Raw genomic sequence first — 20260 nt, forward strand, 5'->3', positions numbered from 1 at the left:
ACACATGTTTAATAAAAACTAAATACATAGTGATGTAGAGCAGGAAGGCCTCTACCGAAATTGTAAATTTCATGATCCCCGGGGTAAGGGTTCTGACCCCAGGGTGAGGCCAAACCGACTATATAGTGTTTATGTGTGAAACACATCTTCGTTAGTGCTATTGATACTAGATTGAAACTAAATGGATATTTAGAAAGAGCAGGTAGTCCTTTACCAAAATTGTAAAGTTGATTATCCCCGGGGTAGGGGTTCTGACCCCAGGGTGGGGCTAATCTTAGTATATAGTATTTATTTGTAAGAGTGCTGATACTGTATAAAATCTAAATGCATACATGTATCAGAAAAGGATGTACCAAATTGGTGAATTTTACAACCCAGGGTTTTGACTCTAGGATGGGTCCAAATTAGTCTTATCTTTTTAAAACTGTTTTAATGTTAATACACCTATTATATTATTTAAAGCCTTTCATCAGTGTTTGCACTTTTGAGGGCATTGAAGTTTTAAGAACACATCTTGTTTTATACTGTTGCTGAACATTAGAATTTAGCTTAGATATATATTCTGAACAGGAATTTTTTCTAGATTTATAGCCCTTGGGAGTAGTGATACTTGTTCACTAGTACTGAGGTGACCGATAAGGCCTGTGGGCCTCTTGTTTTTTCTTTACTTATGTCACAAACTTAGTCAATCATGTAAACATTGGCATCCTCTAAAGTATTTGCACAAGAGCATACAGTCACCGATTTCTTCGTCCGTATGTTCGAGCGAACATGCTCTTATATCCGTCCTGTCCTTTAACAATGCAAATGTCGCATAGCACTTGCTTATATTTACATTTCCTCTTTCTTTTTGCCTTTGATATCTTTACGAATCAATTGTATCCATTTCCTTATGAATGCACTACAAGTAGTGAACAATGCATGAATCTTGTAGTACGTCTATTTCAACAGCTGGGAATTCCGACAGAAGTGAAAGTAGAATTAATTAACTGAATCAAATTAGTGGGCCACAATAAGGTTCTTCAAACTTTTTAAACTACTGATGTCGGGATCCATCTGAATCCATGATCTGACAGATATTCAATATCTGCCCCTTACTCCAACGGGTCAAGCAAAAGATCAGCTTGACTTCATAACACATGCTCGGTCAAAACTTGGTTAATGACCAATACCTTATTAATCTAGCCCTTTAGTACTCTGTGGAAATAATTCTCCATCGCAGGAATCCATATTTCATGGGATTCATGGTTACATTATAAACCGAGAGACCCCGTTGTAATATTCAATTTACGAAACAACTCTTCATTAAATCAAGTCTGAATAATATGTGTAGAAGTTCGACAATGCATGAAATCTAAATATTTCCCCGTATCATAATTCACACAGCTCATTTGTTTTATTATCACGCCTCAAACAAAATTGTTGAAATCTAATTGGTCAGATCTTGGTTACATGATGCCGTGAAAAAAAAAAAAACGTATCATGCGAGAAAAATCCGTATTGAGCGAGTAATTTATTGTCGGGTTCGACTTGCAGCGGTTACAAAATTGGCGAAGCGATAAGTTGTATTGTATAGACCCCCACATGGACAGTTAGAGGTCTTCGACGTGATAAATTCGTTACACAGTTAGTTACCTGATACGGAAAAACACATTGTGTGAAAAGAAAACCCGTATCGGGTTCGGCTTCGCCTTGCCCGATACGGGTTTTCTTTATACGGGTTCACCTTGCGCGATACAAGTTTTCTTTTCACAACATATATTTTTCAGTATAAGGTCAATAACTAACTGTGTAACTAATAGTACATTATGATGTAAGGCGAAGCCGAACCCGATACGGGTTTTCTTTTCACACAATGTGTTTTTCCGTATCAGGTAACTAACTAACTGTGTAACGAACTTATCACGTCGAAGAACTCTAACTGTCTATGTGGTCATACAAAACTTAATTTTCAAAACTCTTCTCTACCACCACAAGTGTAAGAAATACTAAATACATGATGATGATGGTGTAGAGAAAGAAGGCCTCTACATAAATCGTAAATTTTATAATCCCTGGGTTAGAGGTTATGACCCCAGGGTGGGGCCAAAACTTAGTATCATATATACTATATACATGTATGTGGAAAAAATTTGAATAACATCTTCTTTAATGCTATTGATACGAAATTGGGACTAAATAGATATTCAGACGGAGTAGATCAACCTCAACTGATTCGATACGCAAGTGCTTGTTCTGCGTATGGTCAGTTTTTTAAATCGAGGCAAGCTACTGAAAAACAAGTTGATGGTACAGGGATTTCACCTGTATCGTTTAAAGTCAGCATTTCGCAAATTCTATGGTCGTTATAACGATCTAGTTTGCCAATACAACCTATCATTGGATCAAATGTTTTCTGCTGTGTTTCATACTGATTGTTAGACCGTTCTTGGTATACTGATTTTGACTACGGATAACTCCGTTTACCTGATTAGGATATAGGGCTCACAGCGCGAGTGACCGGTCGACAGGGGGTGCTTACTCCTCCTAACACCTGATTCCACCTCTGGTGTGTCCAAGGGTCCGTGTTTGCCCAACTATCTATTTTGTATTGCTTATAGGAATTATGAGATTGGTCACTGTTGGTTATCTTCACCTTTCACCAAAATTGTAACTTTCATGATCCCAGGGAGTAACGGTTTTGGTTCCAGATTGGGGCCAAAATTATTATAGTGATTATTGTCTTAATCATTTAAAATACTTTTTTATGTTTGCTGTTACGGTATAAAAACTAATTGCTTATTAGGAAAAGCAGGAAAGGATGTACAAAAATTATGAATTTTACAACCTTAGGGTTTTTAAGCACTTTCGATAACAATTACGTTTTATGAACACATCTTGTTTGATACTGTTGCTAAATATTAGAATTTTAGCTTAGATATGCAGAACAGGATTTCATAGCCCTTGGCACTAGTGATACTTTTAACTAACAATCGGGTGAGCGATAAGGCCTGTGGACTAGTGATACTTTTAACTAACAATCGGGTGAGCGATAAGGCCTGTGGACTAGTGATACTTTTAACTAACAATCGGGTGAGCGATAAGGCCTGTGGACTAGTGATACTTTTAACTTATAATCGCGTGAGCGATAAAACCTGTGAACTAGTGATACTTTTAACTTATAATCGGGTGAGCGATAAGGCCTGTAGGCCTGTTGGGTTTTTTTTATGTTGTGTGTATGTATGTTGTTTTACGTCACTTATGTAGGAACACAAGGAACTACAGGTGAAGTACTTCAAATTTTGACCTATATATTGATGGCGCTTACAGCAGTATCAGTGACAGTTCTTGATCGTGCCAACGCCTACAGTGACGGACGCTTCTGTTTTCTAAGCTTATATCCGAGAGAATCGTGACTTTCACTCCTAACTCCGGACGCTTAACGAAGAAGCAGTCACTTCCTATGTTAAACTTCTTCGTCTATAGACGTGATGCCGGGATCGAGAATCGAACTAAAGTCTTCCGGTTGCAAAGCGAGCGCCAACCAACAAGCGACCTCCATAGTAACACGATGCTCATTACCGGACATACCGGATTCGATCACACCAATGCAGTTACACATTAATTTTTTTTTAAAAAGTTTTTAAGACTGGTACTTCATCAAACATTTCTGTCTATGCATTCTGTATCATACGAAGACAAATAATTTGTCTATTCGTATTGTGGTCTTCAAATCTTCTCTTGTTTGCTGTTTCTGAAAATAATCGTGCAACTGATATTTTTTTTAGTTCGTGGCTCACCCTAGTTGCCAGCAGAAATTGATGAAGTCCTGGTACTACGGAATGGGGTCCTTGGAGCGGGCTAGCTGGCCAAAGAGAATCCTGATGTTTATCATCTTCCTGTTGTCATACCCCTTCCTTGTCCTCCTGTACCTGATTGTCCCCAAGTGGAAGGTAAGTTCTGGGTCTTGTCAGTAGAATGTAAGTTCTGGATCTTGTCAGTGGAAGGTACATATGTAAGTTCTAGATCTTGTAAGTGGAAGGTAAGTTCTGGATCTTGTCATTGAAGGTACATATGTAAGTCTGGATCTTGTCAGTGGAAGGTACATGTAAGTTCTGGGTCTTGTCAGTGGAAGGTAAGTTCGGATCTTGTTAGTGGAAAGTAAGTTCTGGATCTTGTCAATGAAAGGTAAGTTCTGGGTCTTGTCAGTGGAAGGTAAGCTCTGGGTCTTGTCAGTGGAAGGTAAGTTCTGGATCTTGTCAGTGGAAGGTAAGCTCTGGATCTTGTCAATGGAAGGTAAGTTCTGGATCTTGTCAGTGGAAGGTAAGCTCTGGATCTTGTCAATGGAAGGTAAGTTCTGGATCTTGTCAGTGGAAGGTAAGTTCTGGATCTTGTCAGTGGAAGGTACATATGTAAGTTCTGGATCTTGTCAGTGGTTAGTATGAGAACATGAGATTCAGTGATTTACCTAGTTATAAAGTTTCTTTTGTTTTATCGAATAAAAGTTTTACTATATTTTTCCTGTGACTATATTCCGCTTCTACTATATTTTTGTCCTGTGACTATATTCCGGTTATACTATATTTTTGTCCTGTGACCATATTCCGGTTTTACAATGAATATACTTAACATCTCTTTTTAAAAGCTACATATGCTCCAATCGTTTTCTTTTTTAGATTCTAGTAAAGAAATCAATACGATGACATTCTATAGATAAAATGAAGCAAAACACTATTAAATATGCATATAAAAAACTACAGTTGTAGAGATATAAATGAAATTAACTTTAAATTTTAAATACATATGTACTTTCTTTACGAAACGAGCCGAGTGTTGACCACGTGACTGTCTTATTAGCATATCACATCCTATTTTTCAGTCATTCTTGGATCTGTTCACATCTAACTACCCTTTAGTGTTTTATACATGATCTAGCAGAATGAATTCAGGCTGATAGGTCCTTATTCCTCTATATACAGTCGATGAACTCGATTTCAAAACTTACCGATGTTCTTATTTTCTTTCCGACCACGAGTGAATAATGTGCGCGCAATGCATACCTCATACAAATAAGACCAACCAAAGATGTCCGAGAGTTAAATTAGTCAAATATGAACTTAAAATTTCTACTAATTCATTTCATATCTTCTGCTTGATTTTGGTTTTGTTTATTACTCTCACGTGAAAATGTTAAATTCTACAAACAGACACTTTGTTGTAGATTAAAGCAAAGGGAATCAAGTTTTGACTTTAAAAAACCACGCACAATCGTTTTTCTTTCTGACACATTGCAATGTAGATCCGTCACTGATGTCCAAGGATAAGAGCTATGCATGAGGGAGATAATCCTTAATTTTGAAATGAATTTCTAAATTTTATAACAGCAATTAAATATACATCCGTATTTTCAAGCTAGTAACGAAGTACTTAGTTACTGGGCTGTAGAGACCCTCGGGGACTAACAGTCCACCAGCAGAGGCCTCGACCCAGGGGTCATAATGTAAAACTCATACGGTACCAATTTTGATGCACCAGATGCGCATTTCGACAAATAATGTCTCTTCAGTGATGCTCAACCGAAATGTTTGAAATCCGAAATAACTATGAAGTTTTGGAGCTAAATATAGCCAAAAACAGCGTGCCAAAAAAGTGGAGCCAGATTCGTCAAAGGATAAGAGCTATGCATGAGGGAGATAATCCTTAATTTTGAAATGAATTTCTAAATTTTATAACAGCAATTAAATATACATCCGTATTTTCAAGCTAGTAACGAAGTACTTAGCTACTGGGCTGTAGAGACCCTCGGGGACTAACAGTCCACCAGCAGAGACCTCGACCCAGGGGTCATAATGTAAAACTCATACGTTACCAATTTTGATGCACCAGATGCGCATTTCGACAAATAATGTCTCTTCAGTGATGCTCAACCGAAATGTTTGAAATCCGAAATAACTATGAAGTTTTGGAGCTAAATATAGCCAAAAACAGCGTGCCAAAAAAGTGGAGCCAAATTCGTCCAAGGATAAGAGCTATGTATGAGGGAGATAAGCATCTTTGGGACAAGGAGGGCATAGTTGCAAATTTCAGAACCCCTTCACCACCGGGGCCTTAGGAGCGGAGCTATAAAAAAGATTGACCAATTTTCTTCGTTTCTACAACCGTACATCTATAAGAAAAACTAACTGCAATCATGTAGAGCAGGAAGGCCTCTACCAAAATTGTAAATTTGTTACATGCATGTATAAAATATTTATGTGTAAAACATTTAAACAATATCTTCTTTAATGCTGTTAATACTAAATTAAAACTAAATAATGGATATTTAGAAGGAACAGGTGGCCCCTTACCACAATAGTAAACTTCATGATCCTAGGGGTAGAGGCTTTTGATACCAGGGTGCCAAAATAGTCATAGCGATTAGATATGTATGTTAACAATTGGAGATTTTTAACTTTTTCTTGATAACTACCATTCCCATTCCTCTCGGTGATGGTATGAAGAATAAATGGGACAAGGGAAACGTCAGTTGTAAATTTCAGGACTCTTGCACCACTATGACCTTGCCAAAATTGATCTGTTTACAAAAACCTTAGTATCTACAACCGCACATCTGTAAGAAAAACTAAATACATAGTCATGTAGAGCAGGAATGCCTCTACCAAATGATTAGATGTTCTGACTCCAGACCGGAGCTAAACTTGACATAGAGTATTTATGTGTAAAACATTTAAATAACATTTTCTTTAATGTCATTGATAATGTATTGAAACTGAGTGAAAATTTAGAAGGACCGGGTAATTAAGTCTTTCATCAGTACGGACACTTTCAGGGGCACTTGTGTTTTAAGAGCACAGCTTGTTTTATACTGCTGATGAATATTAGAATTTAGCTTAGATATGCAGAAAAGGAAAAATATTACAGATTCCATTGCCCTTGAGACTAGTGATACTTATAAGTAACACTTAGGTGACCGATAAACCTTGTGGGCCTACTAGCGATCGTGTTCTCCAATTTAGTACGACTACGTGATTTTTTTCGGTGTGGTCAAGATTTATGAATGTTAAAAATGTTCTCCGATTACAATTGCTAAAAGTTGATTTTAAATGAAAGCAGTTACTGTAAGAAATGAACATTTCAAAACTGAAAATAAAGATTCTGATGTAGACGTGCTATCCTGTTGTCCAGATAGACGGTTAGAAGGCGGGAATTCCTCTCAGTCTCGCACTTTACTGTCCAATAAGTGCATACTCACTACTCACCAGACATTTGTTATTATATTACGAATACCGGTGTCGCAAAACAATCGTCACAATTCATCAAAAATAGCAACATGCGGTGTTGCATTTTGTACAGTCGCGTGAGTAATAAGAATTTTCCTATTGCAATTGATTGCATATACATGTATGCTTACGTAAAGCAGAAAATGTAAAAAAAAGTTCTGTTCCAAGTAATACAAATTTTTGAATGTTTTTGTTGTTATTCTCATCGTATACTGTATGGCATTAAATTCGTTCTGGAATATCGTGTACTTGAACGTGAAAAACCTATTAGTGTTCCGATTACTGAACGTATTGGTCCAGTCTGTTTCACAAATCAATATGCATCATATTGCATATATCATATGTCAACATTGAGTTTGTCGCGAACAACAGGTTCGTTATAAAATGTATATGGTCGGAAAGAAAATTTCATTTATTGTTCGCCGTTACAACCATACTTGAATGCGGTTGTTTTTCATCAGGGCTGGGTGTATTTTTATCACCAATTTTAGCTCACCTGAGCCGAAGGCTCAAGTGAGCTTTTCTGATCAAAATCTGTCCGTTGTCTGTCGGCGTCGTCGTAAACTTTTCACATATTCATCTTCGTCTCCAGAACCAAGGAGCCAATTTCAACCAAACTTGGCACAAAGCATTCTTGGGTGAAGGGGATTCAAGTTTGTTCAAATGAAGGACCATACTCCCTTCAAAGGGGAGATAATCACAAAAATACAAAATTAAGGTGGGGCCTTTTAAAGTCTTCTCAAGAACCACTGGGCCAGAAAAACTGAAATTTACATGATAGTTTCCTGACATAATGGAAATTCAAGTTGATTAAAATCATGACCTCTGGGGATAGGGTGGGCCACAATATGGGATCAAATTTTACATGCGAATATATAGGGAAAAACTTTTAAAATCTTCTTATCATGAACCACCAGGCCATATGAGTAGAGATTTAAGTGAAAGCTTCCTAATTTAGAGTAGATTCAAATTTGTTCCAATCATGGCCCCCTAGGGCATAAGGGGATCAAAGTTGTACATGCTGATGTATAGCCTATAGGAATATCTTCTTCTCCAGAACCACTGGACCAATTTCAATCAAACTTGGAACAAATCATCCTTAGTTGAAGGGGATTCAAGTTTATTCAAATGAAGGATCATGCCCCCTTCAAAGGGTAGATAATCACAAAAATGCAAAAATAGGTGGGGTCATTCAAAAATCTTCGCCGCAAGAACCACTAGGCCAGAAGAGCTGAAATTTACATGAAAGCTTCCTGACAAAGTGGAGATTTAAGTTTGTGAAAATCATGACCACTGAAGTTAGAAAGAGGCCAAAATAGGGAATCAAAGTTCTACTTGCGAATGTATAGGGAACCAAACTTGGCACAAAGCATCTTTAGATGAAATTTGTTAAGAGACCGACCATATCCGTCTACAAAGACATATAATAATTGATGAATTTGAAGTCAAGTTTAATAATTAAGTTCGAAAATTTGTGAATTTTTAGTTGTTAACTTTGAAAAGATTTGTCTGAACCAAGCTGTGTGTATAATGATAGTTTTGCTCAAGCTTGTTTATTGCTAGGAACCACTGTTCAGGTGAGCGATATGGCCCATCGACCACTTGTTTACAGAGTGTTTCCACGGGTAAACATTTATTAGATGATTGTTTGAGGATACTGTTTTCATTGTATTTCTTGGATGGTCTTCGAGCATTTAATCAACCCATGTTTATTTTTTTTTTTACCATAGCTATATATCGCACAGACCAGGAAATACGTCATTAGTCTGATTTACCCTGTATATATTGTGCAGTGTAAACTAGAGATGGTACCACAGCGATGGTACATTAGCAGGGAAACATACCGTGTAAACTAGGGGGCTATCTTTTCGAGCCCCTGTCGTGTTTGTGTATTTGCAATATATTTGGGATAGACTTCGGACTTGATACTCGTAAACTAGAAATGAAATCTTCACCATTTTTTTCACACCTGGGTATATTAACTTGGTAATGGTTTTCTGTAAATGTTATTGCCTTTGGTGTTTCCAAGCCCATTCTTTTCAATATATGCAAAATAAATGAGCACCTGTGCATGATGATATACGATAAATAAAGGACGAAGATTGTCTATAATACACTGATTTAGTTACAGGTACTGGTATGAAATATGATATTTCAGTTTGTGAAATATATGAACTTGATTCCATAGTCTACCAGGCGACTGTCCAGTCACTATTTTATCACGAGGTGCCTGTCCGTTAAGTTCGTCTGTTAAGTATCGTCTTTCATTTTGTTTCTCATGCCACAAGTCCCAGGGTATCAATGTTGTCTACCATCGTTCTGTTATTTTGTTTCAGATGATACAAATCCTGAAGTATCCTTGTATTAAGTTCGTCTGCCACATGTTGTCTTTCATCTCCTTCCTCGTTTTGATCATCATCTCCACGGCAGAATCTACCAACACCACTTCCAGTGCCAACTCCCTGAAGAATCAACATGAGAGGCTCCACCTGATTTACGACTCCTTACGCTCATCCACCAACAGGACTTTCATGGGAGACGATTTTCCCATGCGGCCTCTTTTCCCCTCCATTACAGAGTTTTTGATATCTATATGGGTGTTTGGTAAGTTTCAGCGGCAGATCTATAGGATTACAGGGGTTGTACATCAGTGGCGGATCTAGATAGGCGTTACTGGGGGTGTACATCAGTGATGGATCTAGAGAGGGGTGTGCATCATTGGTGGATCTAGAGAGGGTTACGAGGGTATACATCAGTAACGGATCTAGAGAGGGGTTACGAGGGGTATACATCAGTAGCGGATCTAGAGAGGGGTTACGAGGGGTGTACATCAGTGGTGGATCTAGAGAGGGTTACGGGGGTATACATCAGTTGTGGATCTAGAGAGTGATTACGGGGGGTGAACATCAGTGGCGGATCGATAGGGTGATTACGGGGGTTGTACATCAGTGGCGGATCTAGAGAGGAGTTTCTGGGAGTGTACATCAGTGGCGGATCTACAGTCATTACGGGGGTTGTACATCAGTGGTGGATCTAGAGTGGGTTACGGGGGTGTACACCAGTGGTGGATCTAGAGTGGGTTACGGGGTTTGTACATCAGTGGCGGATCTAGAGAGGGGTTACGAGGGGTGTACATCAGTGGCGGATCTAGTTTGTGATTACGGGGTTGTACATCAGTGGCGGATCTAGAGAGGGGTTACGAGGGGTGTACATCAGTGGCGGATCTAGAGAAGGGGTTACAGTGGTTGTACACCCCCATTTATTTGGTTGAAAATGTAATTTTTATCATTTTGAGTTCTTCAAACCCCGCCCCCTTTTAAGTGGATTATGTAATAGGTTGGGATGCATCCCACCCCCAACACATTTTTGGATACGCTGGTGAGTTTTGATATATTCGGCGTAAGTAGAAAAACACACATATCAAGATGTGTTAGCTGTGATAGGGAACCACTTCGTATTTATAGATATGTTTAGATGGCCTTTTGCGGGATACATAAAGTTTACCATTACATATATTGCCTCTAAAATATCAACTGTCAATACAAAACGTTGTGTTATTTTCGAGTATGTTCAAACCGCCTTTGTACTACTATATTGATACTTGATTTGATTTGAACGTATTTTACTGTATATGATATATACAAAAGGATCAGAAACAAGTTCGTACAACTTACGAGTTCTTCTCCTTATAACCTAATACATGTTACAACACACAATTGTCATTAAAATATAATAAACAGAGAATACATAAATGGTAAGTGTTCTATAGATAAACAATGGAATATGATATGATTAACAGCCAAATCTTACTTTCATGAATATATGTCTGAACATAAGAAAAAATACAATTATTCAATTCAGTAGATAAGACATTATCACCCCATAGTAGAAGATTTGTATCAATAATAACCAATCCATTTAACTTACGCAATCTATCCATTAATTTGTATCTAGCAACTGAATATTCTTACAAATAAAGAAAAAGTGATATGCGTCTTCACGCTTGCCACAGGAACATAATGGAGAATCAACAGTATTGCGTCTATAAATATCATAATTCAATAGACATATGTGTCTCAGTTTGATATGAATTATATTCAACATATAAGTTTTGTAGATTTGGCCTGTGTCATCGATATTTGATATTGAAGAAAACTATCTATTCAAAACTTCCATTTTTTAATCAATAGACTTGATTGAACCACTAGATTTAATGACTGAACCACTAGATGGAATGCTCAAATCATTAGATTTAATGTTTGAACCACTAGATTTATTGCTTGAATCAATAGATTTAACGTTTGAACCACTAGATTTAAAGATTAAAAAAGAAAAGTCTTATGCTCTGAATCCATGAACTTTGTATTTCCTTTATTCAGGATTTGCCTGCCAGGAGTGTAACCAAATTTATCTTCTTGGACTAGAGAGTTACATAGAGTCTTGGTACAATTTGATGGATTCTGCTCTCCTGTGTTTGTATTTTGCTTCCTTTACACTGCGCTACATGGTGATGATCAAGGTATCATTAATTGATTTTAGAATTTGTATAATTGTTAAATTTGGTTATATTACATGATTATTATGTTTATAGAATAACTATAAAAGAAGATACCAATATCAAATGAATTAAATTTGATGCGGATGGCTTGTATTTCTTTCTTTTTTTTAAATAGGGTCAACTTGCTTTGGAATACCTACTGAATGGAAATATAACAGATTCCGCCCAGAGTTTGTTTTTGGAGTGGCAGTTGTATTGGTTAAATGCAGGTAGGTGCAGAATTTTACAGTGTTCTGTCACGTTACACTGTCTATTGCGCATGATATCCATTCAAAACAATTTGTCATCTATGACCTTGAAACATGATCTACACAAGAATAAACTCTTTAAATATTAAGCAACCTGTGGTTTTGTTTATTGTTGCTTATCATTGGTGTATATAAATTAAGAACAGCATAATTTTCACAACAGTTTGAGATTGAACTGAAACATTCTCCAAAGAATTCTTCGAAACAAAAGGAACATGCGGCAATTAAAGTTCATACAAAGCATACAATAGTTAACTGATTTATCCAATACCAGTCGTTCAAACGATTTACAATGGCTACTCTGAATCTGTCCCATACGAGGAGACAGAAACAATAGACATAGCAGAAAATAGCCAAATAGTAGGGTGTTTCTTTTGAAAGTCATGATGGCCGTATATTCTGTGGAGACTGTATTGCAAGGTTAAATAACAAAAGACCGTTGTATTCTGGATCAGCTTTGTCTGTCTTGTTTTACAATACCTTATACTCACGTGGTTTATTTCCTTCCAAACATTCTGTGGAGAATATTTCATTGTAAAATAAGCACAATCAAAAACTTATACTGAATATCCATTTATTCGCTCTACAGACAGGTTCTATTGGCAGCCGTTTGACCCAATCAATGCCGCGGAAGCCTTATTCGCAGTCGCCAACATTCTTAGTTTTTCGAGGATATCTTATCTTCTGCCTGCTAACGAAGCACTGGGCCCACTTCAGATCACATTAGGTCGTATGGTTACGGTATGTTCAACGATATCGTAAAAGTAGTGCTAACTTGACGATGAATGAGAGAGAGGACAAACAGTCAGCTCTTTAATGCTCAGTTTCTAATATTTCTGCGATGTACTTGTATCCCTTATGTCAGATTTATATTCGGGTACAATAAAAAAAAAATGCCTGTTTGACAGCATTAGATTAGCTTGTTTACGGCAACAGTTTGCTAATTAAATTGAATCCTGAATGGCAATGATATTTTCGAATATTGTCCGCTAATGATTTGATAGTGGGTGTCTATTTACATTGATTGGCAGTATCGCAATAGATTTCTTATTAATATTTCATAGAAATACGTATTTTAAAACAATATGGTCTGTCGAACAATTTTCATTTTAAGGTGGCTCACTACACTAAAGCTTATACTCTTTATGACACTACGTCACAAGGTGGCGATTCAAATGTTTTGGGAAATTATTTGTATCAATCGATTCGTTTGTCTATCATCGTAGCACAGTGGATAAAGCATTGGACTAGTGAACCGCAGATCTCGAGTTCAAATCCACAAGAGTCTTTTTGTTCATATGTGTTAAAATAACTTTTTTGAAAATCATGTTTTTATCCAAATTTGCATATTTTCTGCCTTTTTGGTATATATACTTATTATATATCATCATATATTTTATCATTAAATCAATTCGTACTGATTTGATAAACTATTTCAGGGTGTAGTGAGCAACTTTAATTAAGTGATTTGTCTCTCACCCAACGGGTAAGATAGGTATGATTATGGCCCTCTTCCTTTCAGGATATTTTGAAGTTCATGTTGCTGTTTATGGTGGTGATCGGGTCCTTTATGGTGGGCCTACACAATCTTTATTGGTATTATAGTGTCCATGAAGACATTGAGATCACAGATCATGACTTTGAATTCAAAGCTGAAAAGTATTTCGGAACGTAAGTTTTACAACAATAGAAATGCTAGTTCTTGTTTTTATTGCACACGGAATTGTACTATACAGACGTAATGATATTAGGTTGTTCTCGGTTACAGGATTCTATTGGTTGGAAACCAAACTCATGTAAAATGTCTATACAAAATGTGCGACTGGAAAAAAGTATTATATACAGTGTAGTTAATCATTTTCTTACATTATGTTTTGTCACTAAAAGCTGGTTTGTCATAAAATCAATGAAGAGCATGATTACAGCATATCAAACGTTCTTGAAAATACGCCGGTATCTCAAAACTAAACTATGGATTATGTAGTATATACTTTATACATACCCCCCCCCCCCCCCCCCCCAACACTTTCAAAAGGCTGACTAAATGACATGGTCACAAACCATGAGTTATTGTTCAGGCCCGTACCCAGACTTTTTCAATGGGGGTGCATACATTTACGGCTAGCGGTTTGAGGGCCGCTTAAGGCCCCCAAGCGGGTCCAGGGCGAAGCCCGGTGGGGGTCCTGGGGGGCTTCGCCCCCCGGAAGCAGAAGCGAAATAGAGAAAAATAAGGGTAAAAATGCTCTATCCTGGATGCAATTTTTGCTTTTTATTTACTTATTTAATACTCATAAATATGAAAGGGGAAACATACTAAAATTGGTCATCGCATAGGCAATATGTATTGAATTTATTTCGTGATATTCCTTACTGTGAAAGTAAAAGCTAGGGATTTTAGAAAATATTTGACTTTAATAGTGCTTGATGATTTACACAGCCGACTTTAATAGTGCTTCGTTTGCACCCCCCGCACCCCCCCCCCCTTCGGTACGGGCCTGTTGTTTCATTCTATTCCACAATGAAACAATAGCCCGTATACGACGATGTCAGAATGATCTTTATTGCAGTGTACTGGTCACCTTCCGGACCGTGTTTTGGTCCATTTTCGGCCGAGGTGATACCGATGTATTGTCTCTAGGAGAATACAGGAACAATTTTACAGAGGACATTGGTTACATCATCTACGGTGTTTTCAACATCGTGACTGTCACTGTTCTTATCAACATGTTCATTGCTGTCATGACCAGATCCTTCCAAAATATTGCGGTGAGTTCAAGCTTCCTGGGTTTCTCTCCAACAAAACCTAGCAAAATACTTTTTATCTTAAAAATAGAATAAAAACATGCCTTTTGAGACCGTTCGCCGAGATTGGCACTTCGAATTTCTGGGAATTACGTAATCATATAAAGTGAAAAATAATGTTGATTTTTAAAACCTCGAATGTCACTATTCCACTGTACAAAGGTAGATAACTCTTGTCACTTTAATAAAAATTTGTAAGAATACATACTCAAAACAAAAAAATATATATATTCGTTACATGGAAAAATCATTGTTGTTGATGAAATAATAATTTATTTCTCAAGTTACATGATTGTAACATCAGGAACAAATTGATTTTTCATCTAACTGATTTAACAAAGTGGTAGTATTTTTTAAATGCCAACAATTCTATATGTAGGAAGATGCTGATTGTGAATGGAAGTTTTCCAGGAGTTTATTGTACATGGACTACATTGGTGAAGGCTGCACACTTCCTGTACCTTTAAACATTTTGGGTGGACCGCGTGCACTTATTAACAAGATCACTAAAATATGTTGCCGCTGTAAGAGCGCTGATGGAATCGAGGAACCGGATGACAATGTCTCAGCTTCTAAAGTAGATCCAGGACACTCCAAATCAAATGGAACTCCGCCAGCGGTAAGTCAGCAGTTTCAAATGACCGGGTTTTTTTATGCCCACGGAATCGAATATTGGAGTTTTACGAAGAGGCTGACTTTTACAATCGACGGCTGACTTTTACAATTTAAAGGGTACAGAAATTGGACCGAAGTGAATATATAGACTGCTTCAGTAAAAAAAAAAAAAAACCGACAATTATGTTTATTACAAGAGAATTGTAAACTCCTTAGCAACTCTTATTCTTTCTACATTTGTTCGACGCTTTCACAATGCATTACTCGTTTTAATATTTCATTAAGTTAATTTATCGATGTTCAAATGTACATGTATTTTATTAACTGCGAATGACGAGCTGAGAAATGCATGAAGTGACCCAGAAAATTGCCATAAAAAGAGTGTTTTAAGCTTTACTGTAAATCATAAGTGTACCATAGCGCGCTTATTGTAAGCAGACGACCTCAAGTTATCCTGACATTTCTAAATAATGTGTCATCAGCCCTGAAACCTTAAAAGTTCTCTATACCTCTTATTTTATGATTCTGGCTCCCCAAGGAACAAAGCAACCCCTACCCTCCCACACACATACTTTTGGACGACAGCTCTATAAAAGACCAAAAAATCGAGTGGTAGGCTTTGTCGAGCTTTATTTTTTCATAGCCCCGCCCTCTCATTTTGAAAAAAAAAAAATGCTACGTCCTTGTTACCCTCTCTTTCGTGTTGAATCTCTAGGTTTAAATGTAAAGACAACAAATAAGTGATGTGTAATTGTATACATCTATACGTATATATGTATATCAATATACACAGTAGAATCAACAATGTTTGTGGCAATGACCCATGAAAATTGCCCCCCCCCCCCCCCCCTGAAAATCGATTACTCCCTAGTATACTAGTATATTCTATACATTATCGATATAAACATTTGACATGTGTTTGGCTTTAGAAATGCCGCACCCCGTGGATATCCTGGTTAAAATAGGCCGTGCTTGTCGTAAGAGGCGACTAAATAGGGCGATCCTTCGGATAAGACCGGAAAACAACAGATGTGACATGATAAAGATCCATCCCTGCTCAAAGGCCATAAGCGCCGAGCATATGCGTACATTTTGCAGCCCTTCACCGGAAATAGTGACGTCTCCACATGATTGATCTGTTGCTTTTACGTCCCTTCCTGGATTTTTCACTCATATTGAGAGGTCACCATCTGTAGTTGAAGTTCCACAAATGTAGACCCGGCCTATATTTAGCGCTTAGCGCAGTAGTAGTGGAAGTTCTTTATCGGGCAAACGCATGCCGCTGCACGGGGCATCCACTTTTAAGGTCATACCTGAACGACCCGTGATTCTCACTTCTAAATGCCGAGCGTTTGGCGAAGGAGCAATCACTACCTATTTTAACGCCTTAGATTTGTCATATGAGTGCAGAAATCTTGAGAGGGACGTTAAACAATATTAAATCTATCAATCTTAGGCTTGACGCGGCCATGACACGAGCAGGGATCGAACTCACGACCTCCCGGTTATGAAGTGAACGCTCTACTACTGAACTACCGCGACCCAAGATGAGTGAAAAATTATCGAGTGTGACGTTAAACAATATATACAACAACTGAATGCGGTAAATATAAATTTTGTAAATACCACTTCCAAATGTTTCATATTTGGAGTTGATTCCTTTAAATTGTAAAAGTCAGCCGTCGATTGTAAAAGTAAGCCTCTTCGTAAAACTCCATTCGAGGACATACAGTTGGGGTACCTGTAAAGTTCGAAACGAAACGAAACGAAATCTACCGAAACGAAACGAAATCTACCGAAACGAAACGAAACCTACCGAAACGAAACGAAACAGATTCTATAACCGAACTCTTTTAATTATAATAATTAAAAATGGTATCTTAAGCCCCTGTGAAAGTTACCACATATAAAATTCACCTCCCCTTTGATGTAGGCTTTCGGCTTGACTGTACAAAGTTTTAAAAGGGGGGGGGGGGTAAGCACAAAGTACATATCCGTAGTTAATTAAATACCATGTACAATTAGTTTTGGATCCATAAATTTCAGAACCGAGGGTTACAGTCTCAGAGATCTGTGGAAACACATTATACGAGGGGTGGGATCGCCGACGTTGGATCCGCCTTTGGGCATAGATACATTGTTTGAAGAAGCTCATGTCTGAGAAAATTGAAAGCAGGAAGAGCTCTTAACCTCTTATTTTATCTCTAACTGCTGAGGTGCGAGAACTTTCAATAATGGAAAAACTCTATACATTTGGGGTGTTGCTAAGACGGGGAATTGAAAACGGGACGGAAAACGGAACTTTTTTAATGCAATAATATTAGGAGGGGGTCAGCATTTTGTAAACTGAAAACGCTTAAGAACGAGGGAATTTTAAGCAGAAATCACAAAGAGAACGGGAGGGCATTTTCAGAATCCACCGTTTGATATACTACATACAAATACACAATATCCACATGTATACATATATTTGTCTTTAGAGCAAAAAATACTGAAACATGTATTTATGTCCAAAAGCGGATCCAACGCCGACGACCCCATCCCTCGTTTAGTGTGTTTCTCCAGACCTCTGACCTGTGAGACTGTAACCTTCCGTTCTGAAATTTATGGATCCGAAGCTAATTGCACATGATATTTATGTACTTTGTGCTTACCCCCCCCCCCCTTTCCAACTTTTAAAACTTTGTATCAGTCAAGTCGAAAGCCTACATCAAAGGGGAGGCGAATTTTATTTATATGTGTAAACTTTAACAAGGGCGTAAGATACCATTTTTAATTATTATAATTCGATTATACAATCTGTTTCGTTTCGTTTCAGTAGGTTTCGTTTCGTTTCGGTGGGTTTCGTTTCGTTTCGGTGGGTTTCGTTTCGTTTCGATAGATTTCGTTTCGTTTCGGTAGATTTCGTTTCGTTTCGGTGGGTTTCGTTTCGTTTCGGTAGATTTCGTTTCGTTTCGGTAGATTTCGTTTCGTTTCGTTTCGTTTCGATTTCGTTTCGCACTTTACAGGTACCCCATACAGTTGGCCTGTCCGCGTGTCTGTAACAAAAAACTTTAACCTTGGTCATATATTTTACACCGTAAGAGGTAAAGCTTTCATATTTGGTATGTGTATTTCTTGTGGCAAGGCCTTTCCATTCACACCAAAACATTGACCTGGTAACCTTAACATTGACCTTTGACCTAATTTTATAATATTCGAATATAAGCCTTGTCTTTCAAATCGCAAGAGGTACTGCTTTAGTTTATATTTAGCATGCGTATTTCTTGTAAGAAGATATTTCCAACGATACCAAATTTGGTGACCTTGACATTGACCTTTGACCTAGTTTTTGGAAATTTTCAATAAACTTTAACCTTGTTCATATCTTTTACGACATAGGAGGTAAAGCTTTTATATTTAGTATATGTATTTATTGTGGCAAGACATTTCCAAGACAGCCAAATCTTTGTCCTGGTGACTTTTACATTGTCCTTTGACCTACTTTTAGAAAATTCGAATATAAGCCATATCTTTCAAATCGTAACAGGTACTGTTTTTATATTAAGCATGTGCAACTTTTGTGAGAAGACTTTTCCAATGATACCAGATTTTTGTTGACTTTGTGACCTTCACATTGACCATTGATGTAATTTTTGGAAATTTTCAACAACAAAAAACTGCAATGTCTAACAGTTTTACTTTGTTGTAATACAGGGGCACCAGTGTTTCATAAACACATTTTGTTATTTTTTTTTATTGGGGGAGGGGTGTTGTTTAGTTTTATTGTGGGGCCCCCACAATTCAGATGAAAGAAAAAAAACTGTAAAGTTAAATACGTTTGATAAAGGGAACCTTTATCAATACTTAAGTGTACGATGAAATCTTGAACTTATGTTTAGTAAAACTCAATCCTGGCAGAATTTGGTATAAATCAAACAACTTTTTGAATTGTATGAAACAGGATATGGCAGCCATAGAGATCTATGAGTCAACCTTGCGCCCTGAGGATATGGACATGAGGAGAAGAAGTCAAAGTATCATTCAAGAGACCCTGGATTATAAGGTAAAGTCAAGATGTATAATCACAACACCGACTGCTTCCTAATCGCAAAGAAAATTAAGGAGGGATACTCTGGGAGAGGGCTAAAATAGGCTATGCCTGCTGCCTAATCCCTTTCACTATTTGTGAATAAAATTATTATAAATTAAATGAAGGAGGAATGCTACACCAGAAGATATCCGATATGGATGAAAAGTGGAGGATATGTACAATATTTTGAATTTGAAAACCTTCAAATTTACGTTATTAGGAAAAATATGCAGTTTTAGTAGAATTTTAAGGACTAAACAAATATTGCTGATAGCTTTCGTGTTTTAAAAGCAAGTTAGCCATTATGACACCTTAAATAGGACATCGTCAGGTATACACAAAATAAAGGCCGTTTTAAAGATTTCACTATTGAAAATCAAACTGAGTCTTTAGAGAAAATGTTGGTGATACTTAATCATGGCGTCATAAATGGTCGACTTTTCTTGGATTTCCGAAAATTTGATGAAAATTTCACTTTTTGTACCATTTTCCTTTCCGCCAATATAAAACTACTCCGCAAGCAAGATTTGTGGTTTTTCTATATATCTTTCAGAGTCTAAGATCAATCACAAATCAAAGACTCATTACAAAGGTTGAGTCTTATGTATGTTCAGCTTATTTCATGTACTGATTTCTTCAGACATTTTAATTGGAACAAATTTTTTGTTCGTTTGGTATTGGGGCTGTTTCTCTCTTCCCCCAATTT

General features: G+C 37.2%; 1 protein-coding gene across 3 annotated transcripts in view; it reads left to right on the forward strand.

Annotated features, from left to right (window-relative positions):
- The window catches only part of LOC125678656 (short transient receptor potential channel 7-like), a 139341-nt gene that overhangs the window by 115265 nt on the left and 3816 nt on the right, over nt 1-20260 (forward strand). For all 3 annotated transcript variants that reach the window (XM_048917274.2, XM_048917267.2, XM_048917283.2), the window contains 9 exons: nt 3768-3932; nt 9596-9863; nt 11639-11778; nt 11933-12026; nt 12655-12806; nt 13588-13736; nt 14633-14831; nt 15247-15486; nt 19426-19527. In XM_048917274.2, coding sequence (XP_048773231.1) covers nt 3768-3932; nt 9596-9863; nt 11639-11778; nt 11933-12026; nt 12655-12806; nt 13588-13736; nt 14633-14831; nt 15247-15486; nt 19426-19527 — 1509 coding nt within the window. The remainder of the gene's footprint in view (nt 1-3767; nt 3933-9595; nt 9864-11638; nt 11779-11932; nt 12027-12654; nt 12807-13587; nt 13737-14632; nt 14832-15246; nt 15487-19425; nt 19528-20260) is intronic.

Source organism: Ostrea edulis, chromosome 1 (genome assembly GCF_947568905.1).
Source record: "Ostrea edulis chromosome 1, xbOstEdul1.1, whole genome shotgun sequence".
Classification (NCBI taxonomy): Eukaryota; Metazoa; Mollusca; class Bivalvia; order Ostreida; family Ostreidae; genus Ostrea; species Ostrea edulis.